At 42.8% G+C, this 14777-nt stretch overlaps 2 protein-coding genes across 2 annotated transcripts; both read right to left on the bottom strand.

Moving 5' to 3' along the window:
• Positions 1-445: 445 nt before the first annotated feature.
• LOC115566069 (zinc finger FYVE domain-containing protein 1-like) lies at positions 446-10259 on the bottom strand. Its single transcript, XM_030391810.1, has 11 exons — positions 8772-10259; positions 8161-8665; positions 6587-6801; positions 6320-6426; positions 6108-6216; positions 5889-5986; positions 5544-5661; positions 5232-5402; positions 4818-4998; positions 4595-4708; positions 446-2737 (listed from the first exon to the last, which is right to left on the bottom strand). Exons 1-11 carry the CDS (start codon positions 9279-9281, stop codon positions 2505-2507), a joined length of 2361 nt encoding a protein of 786 aa, XP_030247670.1. The 5' UTR covers positions 9282-10259; the 3' UTR covers positions 446-2504.
• A 1740-nt stretch (positions 10260-11999) lies between these two features.
• On the bottom strand, positions 12000-13079 carry LOC115566131 (rho-related GTP-binding protein RhoV-like). The gene is made up of 3 exons (XM_030391852.1): positions 12845-13079; positions 12708-12766; positions 12000-12626 (listed from the first exon to the last, which is right to left on the bottom strand). Exons 1-3 carry the CDS (start codon positions 13008-13010, stop codon positions 12177-12179), a joined length of 675 nt encoding a protein of 224 aa, XP_030247712.1. The 5' UTR covers positions 13011-13079; the 3' UTR covers positions 12000-12176.
• Between the last annotated feature and the right edge of the window lie 1698 nt (positions 13080-14777).

Genomic DNA, 14777 nt, shown 5'->3' with positions numbered 1-14777 from the left:
TAAACTGTCAAAATTATTTTAAAGGGTTTTCCCTTGTATTTATATTGTGCACTAACAGAATAACAGCACTTTTTAAAGAGACCCGTACAGGAGGTTGGATACATGTCAAGTGCGATTCCCTGCTGGCAGTGCTGAGGTTGTGCAAGTGCAAAAGTGGCACAGAATATCAACATGGAAGCTTGGGTGACATTATTTATTAAAATAATTATAAATCATTTATCATCATCATCAATAAGCACCAAGCAAATAATTTCCCCCTCACTTTATTCCTTGGCTGCAGTGCTGGAGAGGAATGGAAGCGAGGCTCCCAGCACACAGGCGTGCACACGATCTATTCCTCCCACATGCAGTACAAGCAAGTGGTTTGACACAGGGATATTTGAGCGCACACACACACACAAACAAACACACACATGCACGCTGAAAACATGGAGGCAATTCCAGATTATGTTTTTTGACAGTTGGGAGCTGATGCATCTTTAATCTTATGCAAATCTTCCATCACACATCATCATCATCGTTTCAAGTTAGTTTCCAACAGTTTTAAATGCATCAATCATTCTTGCTTGATTTGTAGGGTGTGTGTGTGTGCGTGTGTGTGTGTAGGTGAGAAGTGTTGATGATAGCACCCAAATCTTATTGAAAAAAACTGGACACCACAAAGTATATCTGAAGCAACAGACGGCACAAATTTGCATTGGAATGAACTCCAGTACAAGTAATCCGGCATGACGTGTTTGCTATTCTATACTGTGCAAAATTAGTATCTCAGAGGAGTGTGTGTGTGTCTGTGTGTGTGTGTGTGTGATGCAACATTCAGACAGATAAATCTATTTTGAGACAAGGCAGACACAACATCTTCTCATCAGACATCAGAACCAAAAAGTTCCACGTTAGGAGCAAAGGGAGAATTGACTTTATCCACAAGGCTTACAATCGACAAACACCCTTTTTTTCTCTCTCATTTTTAACAACAAAATACAAGCATATGTGTTAAAGGCATCACCTTGTGCTTTATATGACATCCAGATGTGACGGTCTCGTTACTCAGCAACTCAAAACTAGCAATGATGCAAGACAAGTTAAAGCTCTCGGTCACGAAATATGGTTCAATATCTCCTCACTGTCACATTTGAGCATCAAGTCTTTATGTGTAATGCTGAAAGGCAAAAGAAAATGAAGACAAAAACAATAATGGGAGAATGGGTGGTTCACATACAGGCATTCAAAAGTATATAAATATCAATAGTTACTCATGTCAAACAAAAACCCAAAAAAGAACATACAAAATGTGTTTCAATTACGAATGCAAGATAACGGAAAAACAAGCTTTGTCAAGCTAAAACAGAACAAAAAATGTGTTGACCTTGGTCAGGACAATTATCCTGTCAGATTGTACCTACAGACGTGTGAATGTGATCCGTATAACTGGTTCGAAGACCAATTTGGGTATTTTCAAGTTCAGCTAAACAATATCAAGACAAACAATTAATACCAAGGTGTCAGGAAAACAAATTTGACCATGAAGTACATACATTTTATGACATGTGCGAACACTAAAATGCCGCTCGGTAAAATAGACAGTGAGGTTAGTTCAGAGACCATCCTCTGAACAAGTAAAAGGCCATGGATTTATCCGACTGTCATGCATGCCAGAGTGCTAATAAGTATTTTTTTTTTTTTTGTATCCTCAATACTTAAATAATTTTCAACAATTCAAATGTACACTCCTCTAACATAGTTCTATGTCTTCATACAACCACAAATTACATGATAAAATATAAACATTATACCAGCACAGACACAGTGACCTGAATGATTTTTGGCACACCAGATATCCACAGCCTGGACCTGCTTGAGTAGATTTCAGCTCAGTTGGGACAGACTACTTGATCATGGGGATATCTGGATTTTGGCCATGGTAAGCAACAGCCTATAACAGCTGAAAAAGGCTTAGTGCAAAAACTAAAATGTTGCAGTACAGCATGCAATGGAACCTGCAGTTATACCTGCACGGATATAAAATATCTCCTCGCCATTACACATACGACATCAGAGAAACAATGCTTATTAATAAGAATTGCTGGAAACTACTCACACCGACCCCGCAGGGTTCTCAGCTAACTAATATCCTTTAAATGATACATTTTTTTTAAATAATATTTTCTGATAGTAGAAAAATAGCTCAACAGCCTTATTTAACATAAAATTAGGGATTTGTGTCAAGAAGAATCAAAATATTCACTCTGAATAATCAGAGTGGAAATTTCACACTCAGTCAAGTAACTCACATGTTCTGGCTGTTCTACAAAGGCCACAGGAACTCTGAAATCCCAAATCAACTAATTGTCCTATATTTATAGATATATGTATATGCCTAAAAACTTCCTTTCCACAGATACGAGACAGAACCATTAGAGTAACAGAGGTAAAGCAGTGACAGACTGCGAGCTGAGTGAGCCAGTGGTTCTCTCCGGTGCTCCGAGGAAGGAAGGCCGTCCCTGTTAAAGTTCTCCAGGTTTCTGGTTGCAGCTGGTGCAAATGCGCACAGGGTGGTCCCAGCCCCGCGACGGAACCGTCCGGCGTTCAGGGGAGCAGTCGTCGCACACTCCTTGGCCACAGGCGCGACAGTGGTGCTTGGACAGCTTGGCAGTGAACTCGCGTTGGCAGTTGTGGCACGACAGGATGTCCTGGTCGGGCACCCAGTAGGCAGGGCGGGCAGCGTCTTTCACAAGACCTAAACACACAAATACACACATACACAGGCACATATTGGTTCTAATATAAGATAACAGTTACATCGTTTACATTTAGCATAAAAACTGGAACCATTCAGAAAAATGGTAGCCTTGCTCTGTGCAAATGATACTGTATTCCTAGACTATATTGACTGATAAAGGGTATAGAGAAATATGTTTGCGATGACCTTAAAGACACACCCACACAGAGTTAAAAAGCCTGCAAACTCCCCTCCAGTTAGTTAGAACTGAGGAAGCCTCTTGGATGAGAGGTGAAACGTCTCCAAGAACCTAAAATAAATCCAGCTGCCTACAATACAGCACTTGGAATTACCATGACCTGGATGACTGAGAACCTTCATCAACACTTTGCGATGACCTGATATCCTGCTACTGCCCCATTCGAATCTCGCCAATTAGCATGTTATAAAAATGGCACGATGTGGTTTTATGGGGGGGGGGGGGTTATGTCCCAGACTTGGCAGGGCGCAACAACTTCCTGGAGTCTCCTGGAACAATGTGTACACTCAGTGGGCCCCATTCATTATACCTCCACCCCTGCTGATTAAATGCAGCAGTGCCTAAATCTATTTGCATTTACTGACTATTTGAAATACTAGACTGTTGATACCAAAACTGTTTCCATTGTTTACTATTGCTTTACTTGGCTTATTTTTCCTCTCTACTGTTTGGAGTGTGCCCCGCTGCTTCAGGTAAAATGAAGTCCTTGGCTGACTTGGTTCGGGTAGCCATGGAAACATGGAAACAAGGTTTGGTATTTGGGAATAAGTATTATGTTGTGACTGGAGTGGACCTTGCTCTGAGGTATTTTTGGGGTGGTGATGGAGACGGAGAGGTTTTCAGCAGGATATCACGTTATCAAAAATTCATCTATGCCCTTTACTGGTAATTATAGGTCTACAGAAGACTCATGTAGCAGCCTAACATGCATTAACATACTACTTATGCTTTGGATTAAGTACATTCCTTGAGGTTATATAAACATGATTAAGACATGCATGAAACTACAACCACATTCGAAAATAAGGGCTGTGATTTCTGAGTGAGTGCAGTATTTATTCTTGCCAACACATTGCAGCGGAGCCAGTTTTCTCAATCTAAAACACATTTTGGATTTTCTTGACAGAAATGTGTCACATTGGCTGTTGTGAACTCTTCTTCTCAAAAACACTGGGCAAAACATTTATAACACCGACTCTTAAACAAATATTACAGCAATAAGCCTCAAAAGTTAAATGAGTAAACAAGATAACTGGCCATCAATTGCACTTCTGCACTAGACTATGTTGGATATTAGTAGCAGAACCTCTCTACATGGAAGCACTGCCAACCTAAAGACATTGTCAAAGGAAATCTTAGGTTCTGTAGCCAGTGTGTGTAGGAGGATTTAAATTTTTTAGTCTCTAAACCTTTTTTTGTTTGCGAGAAAGTTACAGACAAATAAAAAAATCAGTATTTGAAGATCTGCTTTTTATCACACATCTGAGTCACTCAACTGGGCAACTGATTGGAATTTAAACTGTTTGAGTTTTACTATTTTTCAGCGAGTGAGCAGAGACCTGTGCGCTTCTGCTAATTGTACAGTCTCTACTGTAACTGGGCCATGAGAGCATTACATGTTCCTTATAAAGAAGCCTTTGCTGGTCAAACTCCTCCATGACATCTTGGAGAGTTCAAGCTAGAAACGAGACCTCACTACTGTTCTTCCTTATTGTGAATAGGCACGTTACACGTCTGCCACCAGAGGGCACTGTATACATCCCCTCACATTTACTGGGTCATATTTTCCTGTTACATAAGGATGTTCTTTAGGTTTTGTTTTGGACAACACTCACCAAGTGGGATGTCGATAGCAGTGACCACAACGCCTATAGTGTTGGTCACTGCTTCTCCAACCTTCCTGGCCAGGGTTCCACCTTCTTCCTCCTCGAGCTCGGCTTCAAGCATCTCTGCATAAATATGAAGAAAAATATCTGCTAAAGCCAAAGCTCACCCGAATCTTAAATGGCTGCACAACACACACAAAAGAGCATTTGACATTATTGAGAGTGTGTGTACCTGCGTATGAGGCTCTCTGCTCGTAGCAGACGTCACAGACTCTGACAGGGGCAAGACCCCAGCCTCTCTCAGGGACAGGCGCAGCTTTGGAAGAGCAGCCATCGCAGAAGCCCTCCCCGCAGGCACGGCAGTGATGTTTGGTGTCATTGTCCTGGAAGACTGTGTGACACTTATGGCACACCTTGTACAAGAGAAGAAAAAAAACAATAACATGACAAGTTGTTATTGTATAAGAGTGTACTAGAGGGAAGAGGACGCAATCTGTGTGTATCCAAGTTTTATCTTGTGACCTGCAAACATAAGATTGTGTAATAGCTGCAGAGCACCGGCCAGTAAACATCCCTCTGGACATGAAAGTGTTGACTTGGCTGTTGGTGGCGGGTGGCACAGGGTGGGGCTGTGTGTGTCACTCACCAAGATGAGGGAGTTGGGTTTCCAGTAGGCCGGGGCGATCTGGTCTGTCAGCCAAGAGGTGACGGCCTTGGCAGGCTTGACACTGAGCTCTGACACAGACTGGGCCACTAGGTTGACTCCATCCAGAAGACGCTGCGCTGCATTGCTATTGTCCTTTAAAAAACCATCAGACTGCAAAAAGCAGTAGATAACTGGTTACATACGTAAATAAATGGTTCCCTCTAGCAATAATCATACGTCTGTATGATTACAAATAACTATAAACATACAATCTACATTGGATAAATGAATTAAAAAGCGTGTTTCTCTTACCCCTGGCCATACATGCTGGATCTCAGTGCGGACCACCGTATCCACGGGGTCCTGGTTCCCATACCAGTACTGACGGCTCCGATAGATCACTCCACAGTTGGGACATTCAATAACGTACCTAAACATACAAAGTACACATTAATGTACAACTCAAATCTCTGTGAAATTATCAATCTTAACCTATTGGTATCCAAGGTATTCATTTGGAACAGGTAGGTTCGTTGTGGATAGACATTTTCGATTTTTTTGTAAGAGGCTAGAAAACCAGAGCTAAACTTAGGCTCTGTAAAGGTAACATAAGCCTAAGTCAAGCATGACACTGTAGCTCATTCAGCTGAAACTCACCCAGACCAGGCGTATTTGGCGAGACCCAACCATGGAGAGTCAGAGGAAGCTGAGGTCTTAGGGACAACGATCACTTCCTTTCCCCCTTCGTAGCAGGCCTACAGTGATGCACCACACAATGACTTCAACTTTACATTCATCAGCCACTGAACAAGAGTCGGTACAACGTCAGTGACCAAGAGAGACAGCTCAATTCCATCCAAGTAAGACTGCGCTTACCTTACAGGTGTAAATGCGATTATCATACTGTACAGAATAACGACAGCGATGCTTCGCCTCATGGCAAGCCCCTTCTCCTAAGTGGTTCATGCTGTTCTTGCAGCCAGATCTGTGATAAAAGCAATACATCAGGGGGTTTGACAACAAAGAAAGAGTGATAACAATGATTACATTTTTTTTTTTTTCAATGAAATTGACAGGAGGGTACTGACCCACAACTGAGGCACAGGCTAGAGCAGGTGAAGTACTCATCGGGAAAGAAGCAGCTGTGGGCAACAAGCTCTCCTGCAATTTCCCCATTAAAGCGCTCACTCAACGCCTGTAGGAAAAGCAAGGAAGAGTACAAATTAGCAAGACCTAGACAAAACATTGTGTTGCGCCACCTCTTCATGTATACACACGTATCACATGGACATAGTTAAATGCAAGCAGGTGGGTCTGTAGCAGGTCTGCGGCTGGCTGACTTTATACAGCCCTACCTGCAGGGCTTTGAAGATGACCACAGGGGTGCGTGGGGAACGAGTGGCGTTGTTATCCAGGAGCTGCTCCAGTTTATTTTGCAGGCCACGGAAGTCGGTAGGGGGGTTGAGAGTCTGCGTGCCCCAGTACTGGACAGAGCTGAAGGCCTCTGGGAAACGGGAAAGCTTCTTGAAGCGCTCCAACAGCAGCCGATCTACTGACTCAGATGACTTGTCTAAAACGAGACGTGGAGGGAGTAGTTAGTATAAAGTGTAATCACAATACACTGTGGATATTTCGTTAACCTTTATCTATCATAGACATATCATATCATATCATAAATGTAACAGGTCCATAAAGCTCATCCAAGTTAATCTAATACCACAGTTGGGAGATCAAGCTTATGCACCCCCTGCAGATGGGGTACCGTTAACAGTTTTAAGTTAAAAGCTATAGTGAAGATTTCAGCTTCGAAAAGGGTGTAAGTAGTGTCCTTTCAAATTAATTTGGGATCTCAGGGCTTTCAGATACTTGGATTACGCTGGACGAGCTGTATGAAGCCATTTTATCTATCTTTAGGGTTGTTTGTTAACATTTTAAAATGAGTCCCAAAATACTTCAGTTGTTAAGGAGAATTCTACAACGCTGTTTTGCTGTGAAGCTCCAGAAATGTTTTGGGGACTACAAATCTTCACCTGCCTTCGCATCAGCATGGTGGTAAGTAATGACTCAATTACCACTTTTGGGTGAACCTTTCCTTTAATACGTCTTTCAGAAAACCCATGTCACTCATCAATGTACATTGCATTTGTTGTCCAAAGTCTTAAAGGCTGATATGAGTGTTCCTTCAAGTTGTAGTGTATTTGCACTCCAAGACCAACCCCAATCTGAATATGCAATCAGTTTCCATACATTTCTATATAGTGTGAAAAAACAGCTTGTAGAGGATATTAAAGTTGTGGTTTACTTGAGTGATGTAATGCACTGTTAAGTAAATATCAGGTCTGTCAAGTCCTTCTGTTGTTACATTATTGCATGGCGATGGAGCACAGACTTCATAATGAAACTAGTATTTAGAGCAGCAGCGATAATGGAAATCTTACAGTAAAACCAGGCATGATGCTCAATATGGGGGGGGGGGGGGGGGGGGAATCCTTTCTGAAGAAAATTGCTAGTCTCTGCAAGTTGATGGAAAAAGAACAGAAACCAGCAGCTGCCTGAGAGTTTGGAATACACATTTAAATCGAAGAAAGGGTTGACAGTAATGTAAAGTATGAGTCGCAGCGACTGAACTCTAAAACTGGCAAAAACAACAACTACAGATATGTCACGCATTTGAACTAACTACACAGTCTGCACAATTTTCTTTTGAGTCCAAAAAGCAGTGTTTACACATTTCAGAGAAGAAAGAAAGAGAAACACTGTGGGCTAATATTTGCTAAACCCGTAATTATCTGCAGACACTTAACCCTTAGTTGACTTTAAAATGCAGGTTGCTCGTCCCTAAAGTAAAAATCTACTTTATGTTTCGACTTGTCTATTAAAGGTGTAATAACAGAAGTCCATGACAGAAGTGCTGGGATTTTTTTTTTACCTGAACCAAGCAGCTTAGTGTGGACCGTTTCATGGAAAATCACCACCGCAGGGCCCAACGTGGACAGCGGGACATCCAGGCCACAGCGGGCCGTCGTGGCCTTCAGTTCCTTGGTGAAATGCTTCAAGTAAGCATCCGAGGCATCCCCGAGGAACTTGAACAGGTCATCGTGGAGGCGGTCAGCATGGGTGCGGTAAATGATGAGGTCGGAGACGGCGAGCACCTTGAGCAGGAGGCGGGTTCTCTGGCCCTGTTTGGAACTGTTCCCGAGCAGCCCCTCTGTGTCGATGACCACCACGTTGCGGTAGGGGTCAAACGCTGCCCACACACCCACGGTGCAGGACTCCTGCGTGGGAGAAGTCTTGAACACCTCTCTGCCCATGAAGAAGGCGTGGTTCAGGGTGTGAGACTTGCCCTCTCCTGTGTTGCCGAAGATGGACACCACCTTCAGCAGCTGGTCGGGCTCGCAGCTCAGGCGCTTTATGAACGAAGCATCATCTTTTATCTTTGCAGGGAACAAGAGATTAGAGGTGAAAATGTGTTATTTAAACAACAAAATGTCTGGTGAGAGCACAGAACGTTGATGTTTAGGTATTTTAGGCACAACTCACCTGCATTTTCTCATTCTCGTCAACCAAGAGAAAACTGGAAACCTTCTCCAGAAGTTTTGCTCTCTGAGATTTGGTCTCATCGGCGATTTGGACGGGGATAGGGACAGGCGTCTGGACAGAGCTGACCACCGCAGGTTTGGGCGGCGGAGGGTAAGGTGTGAGCTGGTGTTTCTTCTTGTTGCCCCCGCTGTGGGTGCGCTTCTGACAGTCTTGGCACAAGTTGACCTTGCAGTTCTGGCAGCGGACCACAGATCTATGGCGTTTGCCACTGTCTCCGTTACCTCCTTTGCAGTTGTCACAGTAAGGTACGTGCCCGGGGCCTATCTGAACCCTCTCATGGTTCTTCAGACGCTCCTGATTGTGGAGCTCGAGCTCGCAACGGACACACTGCAAGCTCTTGCACTCATCGCACTCAAACGCAGCCTCCTCAGAGCCACCACAGGCGTAACTCTCTTGACATATTAGACTAGTATTGACTCCCTTTTCTGAAGATGAGCCATGCCCACTCATCGTTTCGTGCAAGGTAAATACAGAGCAGTGCTTATTGGGTCACCTTTGACAACAGCACCAGCAACTGACAGAAGGTAAGGTAATGAAAAAGAAATGCACAACATGCAGTGATGCTGACGGCTGAAATGACAAAAAAAACAACAACAATCAAATCAACTTAAAACAGCTGCATAGTATCCCACTGACTTGTATACAACAAAAAATATCAAATTAACTCTGGCAGCATGGATTTGAAAACACTTCAACACGAATTTAATGATAATGTCATCTATCTAGTGCAAGTGAACAGTGAGGCAATGGAGCAGAAACAGCCGTCTACTCGAGGAACACCTGATATCTTTGTGCCACCAACACTTAGCCTGCTCATGTAATAAAGTTAGCACTTAGCCGCGGCGTTACATAAAATATACCCAAATGCCAGAGGACAACGCTAAAATACAACAGGGCAGCACATGCAGGTAGCTTGTGCCAACCGAGACAATGAACTCTCCCTGAATAAGACGAATGTGCAAATGTTGATGCTAACAACAGGCTAGCAGGCAAGTAACGACCCCTCAGAAGCTCGCAGGCAAACTCGGTGGACAATTTGGCAACAATGAGCCGCAAAACGCACTTTCACAGCTGCTCAGCTTCGACGGACGGTTTCAACTTTTTCCCCGAACAAACAACTGCAATGAGCGAGCCAGCGGGTCCTAATAGTACGTAGCACGTCCCGACGAGCAGCTAGCCTCCAGTCTGTCAACTGAGCTGTAACAACATATCAACAAAAACAACAGCCAGCCGACGTCCGCAGCTCGGATACCCGCGGACTCTTTCTTCACTTTGCGACGGGAGGAAAATCCGCTCGACGGCGTTACAAAGTCTTTAAAAAAAAGTGTTCCTGTGTCTAAATCCTTCCGAGCAGTGTCATTGTTTTGTTCTTCAGCAGCCCCCTCCCTGGCAGATTTCTCTAGCTACGATATTTTGTTGCCAGGTCAGATCAGCTGATCAGCTTATTTTCAGTCACAGGGTCAGAGGAGGGTAAAGTGCGGTTGCATGATGGGAAACGTAGTCGCGCAAGGCGGAAGCGCCCAGGGCCGAGTCTGCGATGCCTGTGCAGCCCTTCCGAAATGTTTTAATGTGCTCAGTGAATTGTGGCTGTTTTAAAATGTATGTGTTTTCATTTGACCTTTGGAAGATCACAGCTATAAAGACTAAAGTTTGCATGTAATGATTATCTAAGGAGGGGAGGTGTAGCCTACATGTTTTCATACCCAGTCCTTCAAGCTGGGAGCTCAAACCAGCATAACCTCTTGGACATTTTCTACCCTGAAGCACTTTAAAATACCAGCAGTTAGTAGAAGGACACGAAGCATGAAGCACAGCAACATATATAAGATTACTCTGTGACACATCACCACTTTTTGAAATGACCATTTCTGTCCCCGTAACTTGAAATAATTCAAATAATAAAACAGTTAAACATGCAAAAAATAGCTTTTAAATTTTTTTTTTCTTCTTTTAAATTTTTTCTTTTTTCTTTGGTTTGTTTGTTTAGTTTTTTAGATCTGAACATCCATGTCCCCACCACTTTTCAACACAAAGTGACACCCTTGAGGACTGTTCTGGGTTAGACTGGTATATGTGAACGTCCGTACAGGCTTCCTACATTTATTCCATGGTCAAATTCAAGCACTTTTCAAGCATTTTGAAGCTCTCTGAAACCTTGCAGTTGCTTTGCATTACATAAATAGACACAGTAAGTACACTCAAAACAACAATTTCACCTCAGCACATCAAATCAGCTGCTTTCTGCTTTGAAAATAACCAAAAATATGTTTTATGAGCTGGATGACATAGTTGAATGTTTCAAATTGTGTCACCGGTTGGTAAGTTGGGCCAATATAAAGCTTTTGACTTTGAAAGAAATTCATTTACAATTTCAAGTACTTGCAAACAATCTATGCATCAATCATTGAAAATTCCAAACCCTGTCTAACTATAGGCCTCTAATTTTGAAATGATTTGCTCATGAAAAGTGCTTGAAAAGTCCTTGAATTGTATCTTTTTAAAACCCTGCTAATTTTAAAACATAACCTGTGACATATTTTCTGTGCGGACTATAGGTTACTGTGACATTATCTTCCCCCACCTCTCTTCAACATAAAACGAAGCCCATGTATTGATGAGATTGTTTGTGGTCCCTTAAGATCCAGAAAATGTAAAAATTTGCATTAATATATAATCGTTTGAAATGGTTTCTTTTGCTAGGACTATCGTTTTTGGCAAACCCTCAACTAAACTTTTTAGATCATGATTTCACTAAAGAAAATTCCATGTGGGTGGCTGTTTTGAAGGTAATTGTTAGACACGAGCCTCAGCACAGGCTTTCAAACACAGGGTGGATTTAAACGGCTTTTGTCTTGTAAAGTAGCACTTCAAAGCCTCAGCAGGTGACCATTTGTCCCGAATGGTACTTTGTGTTTTCCCTCCATTTCTTCACTGACAGTACCTTCCACTGTGGGATCTACACTGTAATTCTCTCCAGCTTTTTGCATTAAAGTACTGATTTGAAAAAATCAAAGCAACTGGCCATCAAATATGTGGTACACTGTAGTCCATTTATTACAAAACCTCAACACACACACACATACAAATATGAACAACAAATACAGCAATGACACCAAAGAAGGAAAAGATAAAAAAAAAAGAGCAGAATTTAGCCTTCTTGGGCTGAAGTTTGGATAAAGATTGTCACATAATGCTACAGGATGGAAATCAGCACAGGTTTTCAGTCATGTTAAATGATCTTGTTTTAGTGCACTGCACAATAAAAATGCAACATTTGTCCTAAAAGTCCCTGAGTAGTCCGTGTCTCCCAGCCTGAGTACAAACGATCCTTCTTCTAACTCCACATCAGATGAACCTGATGATTTTCCTCCATCCACAATCACAAAAAGTCTTCAAACGCTTAAGCAGGCTGAGCTTTTTACAGTTAGTGCCAGCGTGTTTGTGCTTGATGGCAGCAAATATAGCCCGGTCGAACACATCTTTGAGGTTGTGCTGTGTCAGAGCCGAACACTCCACGTAGCCGTGAGCTCTGATCCTGTGTGCCAGCCTCCTGGCCCGGCTGAAGTGCACTGGTTTGGTGCTCCGCTGGTCCAGATGGATGAGGACTTCCACATTGTGGCGGAGGTCTGACTGAGTCCCGACCAGAAGGATGGGAGAGGTTTGGTTTCCAGCACGGATCTGTGGGATCCATTTGGAGGTGATGTTCTCCAAGGAGACTGGGTTGACCAGGCTGAAGCAGAGGATGAAGACGTCCACGTGGGCATAGCAGAGAGAGCGGAGATGGCCAAACTCCTCCTGTCAGATCAGACGTAAAGAGATATCAGAAGGGAAAGACCAACTAGAGAAATTACAGTTGTGGTGGGGTGGAATCTCTACCTGTCCTGCAGTGTCTATCAGCTTGATACGAGTTGGAACACCATTCACGTGGACCAAACCTGAAAGTCAAGTCAAAATAAGTTTGTTTGCTCTGTCAAGCAGTCAGTCACAATTAAAAAGGAAGAACCTGCACTCACCGGTGAAAACATCGAAAGCTGTTTGTCTGTACTCGCTGTTGTATCCATTGAAGATGTAGCTGATGATCATGCTGGTCTTCCCCACGGCTCCATCACCGACCAGCATGCAGCTCACCTCCTCCCTCAGCCTGTGTGCTTTGTCATGTCTCTGACAGGCCTGTGCCATCTTTTTTTTTTCTTTTTTTCTCAGATTATAACTCCATCGTTACGCCAGCAGCTCCAAAGTCCATGCAGCAGTAGCAGAAGCAGCAGCAGCAGCATTACTGTAAAAGATGTCCTCTCCCACAGGGAGGTCAGTTGGGGCCAATAAAGGGGAGAGGACACCTCGATTTGAAAGAACAAAGGCAGCCAATCAGAGGGTGCGCCCACACTTTGACTGTTTCCATTTGATGTAGATTAACATAGTCACTCCCACAGAGAGGAGCCTGACCACTGGTAAAGATCAGCTGATTGATAATGAGAAAAAGGGTGCAGTGACTATATAAAGTATCATCTATCATTTATAGACTTGGGTAGACAACTCCTACTTGAAAATATTAAAATATTACAATGAAAAAATATTCTTTTAAAGCGTATTTTGTGTAATATTACATTAGAATATACTATTTTCAGGCCACTGTACCATGTAAAAAAATGCTTCTGCGCCTCACAGTTCAGTTCCTGAATGTACCAATAATTCGGTGTAATACCACAGTTGGTCCCTAGAGGGAGGTGTTGCTCCAGGATCGGATTACACATGTTGGCGTCTCCCCTCAGTGCTTCATCCAGATGCTGCTTCTCACTTTCCTCTTTGTGACATGACAAGTTTCATCTCCCAAACTGTCTGTGTGCCACAAAGATGTGGAGTACTCTCGGTTAGTCTGACACATAATCACCTCATGCGTGTATACTGCACAGTGGCCTCTGTGCTTTTGGTTTCAACCATTCATTCGCTCAATTGCACAGCACAGTAACTTTTTCTTTCAAGATACGTTTTTTCTTTTTTTTTTCCCCTGACTTCTTTGCCACATTTTCCTGTTGTTCCGTCTATAAATTAAATTTTGTGAAAGCCCTCGCAGGCAGCTTTATTCTCTCATGTGAAAGGGGCAAAGGCCACAGCTGAGGTGGCATTGTTAGACTGTCACCAGCTGCAGTTTATAGCAGAAACTTCATGTTCCATGTTTCATCCTGTCTCTTTCAGGGTGACCGGGTTCATATTTACTGAATATTTAACACCCACAGGTTAACATTACAATAAATCAACGTCAAAGGTGGTTTAATTACTTTAAATAAATGTTTATTTGCATCCCTTTGAGGATTAATAGTTTTTTTCCTTAATCTACAATTTTGCTCAATGATTTATTCACTTATTCATTTAGCATTTTGTATTGTTTAACTAAATCTGTGAAATAACCAGTGACTAGTCGAGGCAAGTCAATTTTAATACTATAGATAACCATGGATGGATCATGGAAGAGACCTCAGGAAGAGCTGCAGAGCCAGACAGGCATACCATAGAACAAAATAACAGAGTAAACAGATATCTCAGAGAACCAAATATCTGATATGAGCAGATTATATGAAATATATGTGCATCTAAGTGGACGACTGAGCAGGCCAAGGTGTCTCCAAGTGGTGCCAGATCAACATTGTTTTGTTGATGCCCCAGATTTCCACTGTACATTTCATATGCATGTGCGCATCAAATCACCAAATTGTCGCCGCAATGATGCTGTGCTGAAGACGGAGGCGAGACTTGGACGCCCACTCTCTGCTCAGCATCAAAAGACGCCGAAATACCGACACCTTGACCTTGTATTTCTTTTCTTCATCTCTTGCATTGAAGTGCATCTGGTGCACAGCTGTAGGATGTATGATTTTGTGTAGACAGGAAATGTGCAGGTGACGATGTTTGTGAGCGAAGCCTTCAGATCCTCATCACACAGCTATTCTT

The sequence above is a fragment of the Sparus aurata genome, chromosome 16 (assembly GCF_900880675.1).
Source record: "Sparus aurata chromosome 16, fSpaAur1.1, whole genome shotgun sequence".
NCBI classification, from domain to species: domain Eukaryota; kingdom Metazoa; phylum Chordata; class Actinopteri; order Spariformes; family Sparidae; genus Sparus; species Sparus aurata.
The sequence above is the reverse complement of the archived record's forward strand: the minus strand, read 5'-3'. Positions and strand labels throughout refer to the sequence as shown.

Coding starts and splice junctions, on each gene's coding strand:
- LOC115566131 (XM_030391852.1), bottom strand. CDS start 13,010: ATGGCACAGGCCTGTCAGAGACATGACAAAGCACACAGGCTGAGGGAG. Junction 12,767..12,844: donor AGCTTTCGATGTTTTCACCG/GTGAGTGCAGGT, acceptor CTTGACTTTCAG/GTTTGGTCCACGTGAATGGT. Junction 12,627..12,707: donor TGATAGACACTGCAGGACAG/GTAGAGATTCCA, acceptor CTGATCTGACAG/GAGGAGTTTGGCCATCTCCG.
- LOC115566069 (XM_030391810.1), bottom strand. CDS start 9,281: ATGAGTGGGCATGGCTCATCTTCAGAAAAGGGAGTCAATACTAGTCTA. Junction 5,403..5,543: donor TCCAGCATGTATGGCCAGGG/GTAAGAGAAACA, acceptor TGCTTTTTGCAG/TCTGATGGTTTTTTAAAGGA. Junction 4,709..4,817: donor GCAGAGAGCCTCATACGCAG/GTACACACACTC, acceptor ATATTTATGCAG/AGATGCTTGAAGCCGAGCTC.